The sequence below is a fragment of the Elaeis guineensis genome, chromosome 10, assembly GCF_000442705.2.
Source record: "Elaeis guineensis isolate ETL-2024a chromosome 10, EG11, whole genome shotgun sequence".
NCBI classification, from domain to species: Eukaryota; Viridiplantae; Streptophyta; class Magnoliopsida; order Arecales; family Arecaceae; genus Elaeis; species Elaeis guineensis.
The window spans coordinates 36,058,787-36,069,136 of record NC_026002.2 but is presented as its reverse complement, the minus strand read 5'-3'; the positions used below and the strand labels follow the sequence as shown (position 1 = coordinate 36,069,136).

The window sequence follows — 10,350 nt, the reverse complement described above, 5'->3', positions numbered from 1 at the left end:
TGTTTGTTTATATGCATGTGGTTTTGGCTTTATCCGTCCTGTCCATAAGCGTTTAGGTTCTGTGCTTTTATTTATAAGTGATTGATGTGTCTCCCATGAAGTCCCTGTTTCAAGCATTCTTCCACCAGAAAGAAATAAAACCTGCAACGTGTCCTGTGACACCACTTGTTTAAATGCGCTGATCTGGCAGTGACAATTAACTTGGCTCTTTTACTAATTATCCTTTAATTAAAAGCAGATATCCCAGAAAGTCCAAATAAGCAAATGCGTAGGCAATGATAAAAGTAACGTCTGTCGGTCACAGTGAACCGTCTGACTTCCAAAACTTAAGTCGCTGGATTTGGTCAAACCATTTGCAGCAATCTTGCAAGGACAAAACAATATGTTACATGAAAACAATGTAATATAATAAAATTGCAATTGTTTGTGTCAAAGGGGCTCGAAAAAAAATTGCACCAGTGCTTTGAGTTACGAACAAAATATATTCACTGCTTCAAAACTTCGATACAAGTTGATATCAATGTATTCCTGAGACTGGATGATCCTCGTAAGCCCTTCAGATTAGGGTTTTTTTTTTTTTGGGTGCAGAAAAGCCCTTCAGATTAGTTAATACATGCCTTGGCACCAGACTTTCAGGTCCAGCGTAGTTTAAAGGCTGCTGTAGATCCTACCAAAATAAAACAGGGGTGATTTGCCAACCAAAAAAACATAAAAACAATTTTAGATGCCTTATGGTCAAATATTCCATATAAGTTCCCTTCGCATATTTTACATAAAATTATTTGCAGTATTTGTGATGAAATTTTAGGGACTACAAAGTATAAGCAACATTCTTGGCATTATTATGTGTACATTATTCTACATTAATGTTCTCATCTATGTTCATGTTCCCTTAGCTTCCATCGAGAATTCACCAATTCATTTTTTTTAGCTCTTGTTTTCTGTTTTTCCACACCAAATTCATCTCATTTCTGCCACATAACCAGAGACCGCCCAATGGACCTGGCCTGCCTGAACCCATTGTTGGGCTGGCCGGCATATGGGCTCCATATCTCCTGCAAGTCTGTAATTTGTTTGAGCTGGGCATCAAGATTCCAGGCCTATGCGTGGCAGTGCTTGTAATGTAAGGTGGACTGAGCCCAATCCACTTCTGGACTGGCCTGGCCTACTTGATGTGCAACCCTCAGTCTAAGATGGATGGCACAGAAAAACTAATTCCAAGCCAACCATCCATTTGTCAGCATAGGATGATCCTTTTGTTCATGGTTATCAACCAAACTTACTAATCATTGAGAAGATTTATTCTCTCTCTACCCTCATGTCCAAGCTCACATAGGACCCCCAATAAGATGCCCTAAGATTGCCAAATTGTTTTAGGTGTGGTGTTAGAAGGGTTAGTATATTGTAATGTATTGATGCACATGGCTCCTAGAGCTAAAATGTGTGCCACTTCAAAACATTATAGGAAAAAAAATTCCACTCCCAACCCAGGATATTCTCAAGCATCGGAGCATTATCTTGCGATGCTTTTAAGCGTTGGTAGATGACTTAAGAAGCATGGCTTTCACAATTTTTCCTATAGTGAACCCAGGATTTGTATGACTTTGTATCTAGCTAAATTATATGGTCTTTATGTGCGTTCTTTAACCCTTGATTATGTGAAAATATAAAAAAAAAAAAAAGAAGAAAACATAGATAATTAAGGCCCGCGAGGGAACTTTCTTTCTCTCTTTCTCTTATAAAAGAAAACCTACAACAAGAGAGAACTTCTCAAATCTACACATATAAAATAAGCAGATGATGTGATATTTGCATTGCATAAAAAAACTTAGGCCCATAGAACATTGCATGATATTGACACCAAAAAAAAAAAAAATCCTAATGTGATCTTTTCGGCCTAACTACCCTACGTCTCAAAGCCCGTCCTTATCCAAGATCGTGACCCACCAACCTGCCAGGCTGACGCAGCCCATTTGCATCCCTCCTTGGCCACAACATCTCTCTCATGGAGCTGTCCATAGAATATTTCAAAAGCTAGACCTCCACCACCATCCCATGGCCAACCACTGCCGTTGTTCTGCCCCAAAAGATATGTCAATGATCTGCTCTCATATTTTATGATAAAGAAAACATATACTTTAAGCCAAGCCAAACCCCTAACTTGGTTTTAGAACCAAGTCAACCAGAATTGTTCAAAGCCAAGGAGAGGTCCCTTTCTATTCTTTTCGACAGTGGAGGTCTTTTGCCATTCAATAATACAGGTATGACCTTCCCCATAGATCGTTTGACAAGTAATACTTAGAGACGTAGTAGGTGCAAACGTTTTGTTTTCCACTTTCCACCATGTATAGTCTCACTAACACTATGATGAGACATTAAACGCAGCTAATTAATCAGGGTTGAGATTACTACAGTAATAACGTACAAATGCGGTCCATGAAAGGTTGGAATTTAGTGCCCAAGTGTTATTCGTCAATGCATGTATAAGTCGTACTTCATCTAGAGACAAAGGGAATGGATCCGTCTCTTCCCTTTCAAAGACTAGTAATTTGGCTTAAAGGTGACAAATAGCTTATGTGGGGGACTACCTGGTTTTTTTGAAATCATGCAACATGTGGCATGTGATTGTTGCTAATAAGAGGACGGCGAAGCGATTTTTTTTTTTTTTTTGGTAAATCAAATTTATTGTACCAATCTAGAATACATACATTTATGGGAGTCGACAAATAAGATATTGAAAAATTTAATAGAAATATCTGACAAAGTCGTCCATACAGTAGATTCGGTATGATTAATCACATATATCAGCACCTGCGAGGAAATTTCCAAAGTTGTCCACCAATTAGCGGTCATGAAGTGGATGCTTTGGCTCCGATGATCAACTCATTTATTGTTTGAGAGTGAACGGATATGATGTTTGGACCGCTCATTGAGTTGTATTGGTGTTTAATGGGTTGGTGACAATGTTGATATGAAGTTTGCTTATGGCAAACAATCAAAGAAGCAAATGATTTTAGCTTTAAAAGTAGAGAATGGAGAATGGTCAATAATCATCACCTCATCAAGTAAAAATTTTTTTGCAGAAAACAAATTGGGTACCACGATAGTTGCACGAAGAGCATGAATGGTTGAGATTACACTCATGAATGATTCTATTTAGATTGTGTTGTAGATCTGTATCTCGACCTCAGATGCCACATCTTCGGCTCTGACTGAGTTATGGAAAATGGACGTCTATCAAATCATGGATATATGACAAATATGAAGATCGTCGGAGACGATCCATTGAGTTAGTAGTGGTTTCTGTTCCTCGGCCTGTGCTCTGTTCCTCGGCCTGTGCCTAGTTCACCACCGTCTATGACGACCTACTACAGCTCGTACATGGTCGACTAACTCCAAATCATCTGAGGTCAATGTGCGCTCCAGGGTTTTCAAAACCTCGACTCCGGACGATCTATTATAACTCACCTGTAGCCAAACTAAGCTCCTTGCCACCAGATCCGCATCTCTCTGTCCCAAATTAAGAAAATTCGGATAAAGAATAATTCCTCCGTGATTGAGTTTCTCACAAAAAGAAATAACTTCTCCAAATCAATCTACATACCAAATTCGAAAAGCTATTCAGACTCCGAGATGAATATGACTTCAACTCCTCCTCTATAAATAAAGGGGCTCCGAGATCCTCAAAGTAAATTCTCCACTCCTTACTTTTTTCCTCTCATTATTCTCCATCTCTTGACTTAAGTATTGGAGGGCCTTCACCGGAGAATACCCTAATAAGAACTTTTTGTAGGTATCCGGATGGAGTTCCAACAACGATCTCACATCGGTCATCTTCATCTCGGCATCCGACCTTAGGTGGGAGAATCAGGAGCAACAGATTGTAATAAACAGTGTTAATTCATGGTTATACTAATTGCTAGCTTGTTTTCCTCCTATCTCCTAAATGAACCGTAGTTCTCCTTGACCCTTTCCCCAGAAGACAATAATTCAGAAAGAAAATTTTATTTTTTTTAAGCAAAGTATGTTTCTTGTTCAACAAAAAGGCCCATTGCGCCATTAGAATGATTTTTGGGTGCCTGTGGTACCGTAATGGTCCTCATATGTATGACTATCATAGTGGTAATTAACACACCATCACTAAATACAAGAATTATAATGCTGGATTAACAAAGTTCAAAAAATTTGCTTTTGAATTTTCATTGAATTATGTGGCTATTATAATATTTTCGTAGTAGCGTTCGAGGGTTTAGATCATGAATCTTACAAAGCCAAATTACAATAAGGCTGACAGCGAGTATATAAAAATAAGAACAAGAAGAATAATAGTTGGTTGTATGGACCTTCATGGTGGTTTTTGTTGTATGTATCAATAGAAGTGAGAAAATTTTAAAAAACTAAACATTTGTATAGGAAACTTATTAAGTCAATCAGCTTTTTAATTAACTATAACCACATTATATATGTCTTCCTCATCCTATAATGGTCATAGATACATATTAGGATCATGCAAACTAGCTACTATGTGGTCAAAAACTTAAACTAGGTAGGCAGATTCTAAAACCAGAGTAAGACAGAATATTATTTGATTCTTAAATATATAATCATGATGCTAGTGGTCCATCTAAATTATTCCTCTAAGAGTGACTTCTGATTCGTCATCTTGTTTTTGTGAAACACACCAAAATAGACTGCAGTTTTTCAAACTCATTTGATGAAAGACTTGCAAGTTGGTTTAAAAAAATAAGGTTTGAATCCAAAAAATTGCCCACACATCATCAGACCACTCATGGTATTCTATTAACAATTTCTATTTCACTCAAAAAGAAAGAAATAAAAATCTAGAATGGCCTCCCACTTTTGGTTTAAAAGTTCAAAATTCTAGTTCTCAACTAAGCTTGTTTCCCCACTGAGTTGAGCCAGCTATAAGACATCACATTATGACCGATTTGCATGAATATGTTTAGAAACTTAACATTTCATATGTGATTAGCATGCAGAAAGAACATGGTCTATGCAATTAAACTAGAAGTCTTTGTAATCATTCATTGTCTGCGAGAGCTTAAAACACAGAACTTGTAGATTATTTATACACAACCAATTGGCTGAAAATCAAATATATGCTCTCTTTAAGTCAAGATTCGCTTGAGTCGGCACAATACTCTATAATGATTAATAACTACAATGATTTAGTAACTATAGTCAAGTGGGCTACTCAAAATCAACTTGTTTAGGCTGACTTACTAAATATTGTGGACGAGTTCTCGTAGCATGTGTGCTATGATTGTGCTACCAAGTCTAAATTAATCAAAAGTAGTTGCAGTGCAATTCTTTTTTCTTCCATGGATATATCCACTCCTCCAAATTCAACATGTAATGTTTAAAAAAAGTGAGTAGTGGGTTGCTAGATATAAAGTGCTAATTAAAGGGAAAGAAGGAGATCTCATGGCATTTTTCATGAGATCTGGTGCCTCTTAGGGAGCATACCCCACACAGATTCTTATAAAGATAAGATGAGTTTGGTGGAAAGGTCTGAGGTGTATCTATTATTTTAATGCCAACTGTTTATGATTTTGCGCGTTTACTCCTACAAGTCTAGAGGCCTCACAAGGTAAAGATTGTTGTTATTATTATAAACTAATAACCTACGTTTGCAATCAACTTAGACCTATGCCTAGGCACCAACGAGCTGGTTCGAGAATAATATTATTAGCCGCATATGACCTGTTTGATTGACGTGTCTCAATTGGATTACAAGCATAAAGAAAGGCTGATAAATGTTGCTATCTAAGTTAAATTTTCAAACAATTCCAGGGATTATGTAATCTTTTCTTCGTCAAAAACATTCAATCAATATGCCAACCATTTTAATAGGCTTGAGGTATTAGAAGTCTTGTATTTTCTTTTGATTTCTTATTCATATAAATGCATGTGTTTGTGTGAAAAATTATAGAAACACCTTCTCAACTATAGTTCAATTTCATTTACACCTTCTATATTTTAAAAAATATCGAATCGGTCCTTTTAGTTATCGATATATTCCAATATGATCTAGTTGTTTACTTATCAATAAATGATATTATTTTTTTCTTTCAATGGACAAAAATATCCCACTCTCATCGATGGGCATGGATGAGGAAGAGGATGAGAAGGAAAAGGAGGAAGAGGCAGTCATGGAAAAAGATGGCTTGTAGATAACTTGAAAGAGGAAGAGGAGGAGAAAGAGGCAATGGAGGAATGCGTATATATGAACGAAGCTACCATGGAGAAGAAAAAATGGATGAGGTGAAATTTCTATATATAGGATGTAAGTGAAATTGGATTAAAATTGAGGAGAAATTTTTTTAATTTTTTTAATATATATTTATAAAAAAATTTATACATTTAAAAGATATTTTTATGTATTTATATATAAATTTTTTTTTAAATTTATTTCCTTCCGTATAAAATGGATACTTGCCGAAGCATTAATCCTTGAAAGACTTGTTTTACCAAAAAAACCTTAACGTTAGCACCGGGAGCGCTTTTTACGCTTACGGCCAGGAAATGTCTTCTACCAAAAAATAAAATAAAAAAAAATCGACAGAATAATAATAATGACGTATAAAACGACCCGCAATTGGTGACCACGACCCAGCCTCTCTATCTAAAGAGTAAAGACCACTCATCAGCTGGGGTCCGCCCACGTTCGACGTCCATGTTTTTCTAAGCAGACCGGGGGCGCATTCAATGGACGGTGCTGATTCTTTCTCATGTGGACGGTTATTGCCTCCCTTACCATCCGACTCATACCGTAGCAGTTAGCAATTCGAGCCATGGCAAACCTTTAAAAATTCATACGATTGCGTGCGTATAAAATTTTCATGCGAGCACCGATTTGCCGTCCATGAGAGAAGATCCAGCGCCCGCATAAATATTTCCATGCACGGATTTTTCGCATGGCTCGGTCTTCATCTTCGTTAGGAGTCATCGACACGTCAGCATGACGCGGTTCGAACGATGACGATGACGTCAGCATATTCATTTATTTATTCGCCATCGGTTTAGTTGTACCACTGTGCTTTGCGCGTATTTACGAGGGTACCCCTCTCAGGGGTCCATAGGGTCGGTCATATGCGTGACTCGCGGGCGAGTTTGTTCAAAGGGGAGCACGCGAGGAGCGTTGGGGACACCGTGACAGCATTCTCACGTGATTAGGGTCAGCTGGCTGTTTTCAATTACCACCGTCTGATGGAGATCGTACAGCGGACTGAGGGTTGGGTCACATTGCACGCTCGTGGCTGTGGCTCCATCACCTGACAGCCGTCCATGTGAGGGGTGCAACGATGAACAGTGGCATTGGTGTAAATAATTTCGTGTGGGAGGTTGAGTTGGAAGAGCGGTCAAAAATAAAAACCGGCAGCCCCCTGGAGAAAGAGGATGGAAGAGAGGAAAAGATAAAATAGAGAGAGAGAGAGAGAGAGAGAGAGAGAGAGAGAGCATGAGAGTGAATTTTTATCCCGAGAGAGAGAGGAATAATGGATATCCCGAGAGAGAGGAATAGTGGTTATCTAGAGAGAGAGGAATAGTGGTCCAGGCTGACGGCATGTCTTGACCGTCAACGCCTGCGTTTAAAACCTGGGTTAGTGCTTTTCTGAAACAGTCTCTCGACGGGATTTTATTTTGCAAACTCTTATGCATCATGATGGAAACCGGTGTTTTGAGTCAGTATATATATATATATATATATATATATCATTTTTCTTAGTGTTTGTTTTAACATCTGATTAAGATCTTTCTTGATAAATCCCTTAGACAAGAGTGAGTGGAGATGAAAACGATTGGTATTGTTTGGACAGAGAAGTCTCCAAAGAATACAATCGCTTAATTTTGGAATAATGAGTTCGAGTTACAATATTATCATTGATACCCTAGCTGTCTTTAAAAACTTTGTGATATGTGATTGTTTTAATTATTTTTTCAGTTTTATTATTTATATTTTCTTTAATTAGAGAACCTTTTGTTCACTAACAAGATTTTTGAGCATCATCTGAATAACTTAAATCACCCAAAAAAAGCCATTAAGCCTTTATCTATGCTTTAGCTCAGGATTAGATTATTGAAATGTTAGAGTTGAATAACCAAGTGTTTGAAATTTTAAGTATTTTAACAATATAAGTAGTAATAATATATTTAAGCCCATTGAGAGATTAAATCTAGAGTTGCCTTGGTTCTTAATATCAATACCATAGTTGCTTATCATTAATTGCCTAACAATTATAATTACAAGTACTTTTCTTCTGAGGAACTAATTATTAGAGCAATCGTATGACATTAAGATTGTATCGTCGTCATATCTTATACCATGCAAATTACTAGGCTTCTAGGAGCTTGTACAAGACAAAATAAGAGAAATAATTTTTTTGATAAATTTCATTTATAAATAATTTGTAAATCATTTTAAGTTTGAAATGATGGGGAATCATCAAAAACACCCTCACACAATCCCAAAAATCGAATATTCATCTCAGTTGAGGACTTGAACGCAAATCTACTAAACAACACCGTTAACCAAAACCCCACTTAACCCTGGACCCCACCACCATAACCCCAATTAGTGGCGCCCCTTATCACCGTCCACTCCAACGTAAACCCCGGTTACCGCAGTACGGAGATCGTAGGGACACGTGGCCCTTTCCACGCCCTGTTCCCCCGCTGCACCTCCTCATTAAATACCACCCCTCCTCCCCTGCGTCGACCTCCTCTCCTTCCGATCCAATCTTTTCCCTAAGTTTCGATCGGAATCTGGCCCCCTGGTCTCGAAATGCAGTGGTGGAAACCTTAATCTGAAGCCCTACTCAAAGTTTTTCTTGGATCGGAGGAAAGCAAGACGATGTCCGAGAACTGCGCCGCCGCCGACTCCACCTACTACCGCCCTCCCTTCCCCGACTCCTGGATCTCCAACACCTTCGCAAGAGAAACCGAAGCCCTCACCAAGGCCCTCCAGATCTCCCTCTCCGCCACCGACTCCCTCTCCTCCTCCTCCTCCTCCTCCTTCCTTCTCGACCTCATCAAACCCGAGCCCACCGCGCTGGCCCCCTATCCTGACACGGGCTTGAAGCGGGCAGCGCCGCCTGCGACGGGGAGGATCTCGAAGAGGAAGTCGCGGGGGTCGAAGCGGTGCCCGACGACGTACATCAACGCCGATCCGGCCAACTTCCGCCAGATGGTCCAGCAAGTCACCGGGGTCCGGGTCGTAGACGCGAACCTCCCGGTCGAGCCGGTGTCCGAGCCCGAGCCGCAGCGGGCCGGAGGGAGCCGGAGCGGGCTTGAGCCGCCGCAGAGCTGCCTCCCGACGCTGGACACCTCGGCCGTTTTGCTAGACCGGACCTGGGTAGTCGGGCCGGAGACGGAGACGCTGGGTTCTAGTGGACCGGCGGTCGACGGCCCTGTCGGGTATGAGTTGGAGCCGTTTCCGACCTTCCCGACCCTCGAGTCTTGGGGCGTCATGTAGCAGTCTGACGCGAAAAGCCAATAAATAGTTTTTTTTTTTAAAAAAGTGGGGTGGTTTATGCATCGTCTGATGGGGATCGGAAGGACGTTGTTCTTCCTCTCCTTTGTGCATATAACTTTTGCCTTTTTTTGGCTTTCTTTTCCCTTTTTTCTATGAGTCTTACGTTACCTTATATATATATATACATGTATATTAGGTGGTAATGCGGTATGTGAATCTCTTACATATTCTGTCTTAAGCGCCTCTCAGTATTTTCTATTCCCTGCTACCGTTTTCAATAAGTTTATGTCATCCAGAATATGGGTGAGATAAGTTTATACGTAGTAATACAGTCTTTTTTAACCATGTAATAGCAATATGCTTTAGGATAACTTTATTCCAGAACAACGATGGATATGGTCCCGGTAATGATATCTTATGAATGTTTGAGAGAGAGCCACGATTTTAGCTTAGACACTTGTACTCCCATGTGAGGGGGACAGAGGGCAGGTCTATCTCTACTTTCTAGAGACTAGAAATACGCGAGAACATTGTGTTTCCACCTTCGAGAAATATTGGTGAAAGGATTTTTCTAAAATTCTTTGTAACCTTGTATCAACCTTGTGTGTGCGTGTTTGATAGAGAGAGGTGCGTCAGGTTATTCTACTTACTGCCAAGAATTTACCACTGTGAGTAGTCTCATGAGAATCGTGCGCCTACCTTGTGTTTCTAGAAATCACGACTAGTTTATGCATGGTGCATCTGGCTTGGGAAAAGGCTCATTTCACGAGTGGAGGTTTAGTTTATTCCATGAGATTAGATCGTTCAAGAATATGTTTTCAACTTTTATGAACTCTCTTGCCCGGTTGAGAAGGACG

The 10,350-nt window shown here is 39.5% G+C and overlaps 1 protein-coding gene across 1 annotated transcript; it reads left to right on the top strand.

The window, feature by feature from the left end:
• The first annotated feature begins 8,728 nt into the window (after nucleotides 1–8,728).
• On the top strand, nucleotides 8,729–9,696 carry LOC105032081 (calmodulin-binding protein 25-like). Its single transcript, XM_010906433.4, has one exon. It carries the CDS (start codon nucleotides 8,873–8,875, stop codon nucleotides 9,491–9,493), a length of 621 nt encoding a protein of 206 aa, XP_010904735.1. The 5' UTR covers nucleotides 8,729–8,872; the 3' UTR covers nucleotides 9,494–9,696.
• Nucleotides 9,697–10,350: the final 654 nt, after the last annotated feature.

What these genes read in the sequence shown, in the direction of transcription:
- LOC105032081 (XM_010906433.4), top strand. Translation starts at nt 8,873, where the DNA reads ATGTCCGAGAACTGCGCCGCCGCCGACTCCACCTACTACCGCCCTCCC.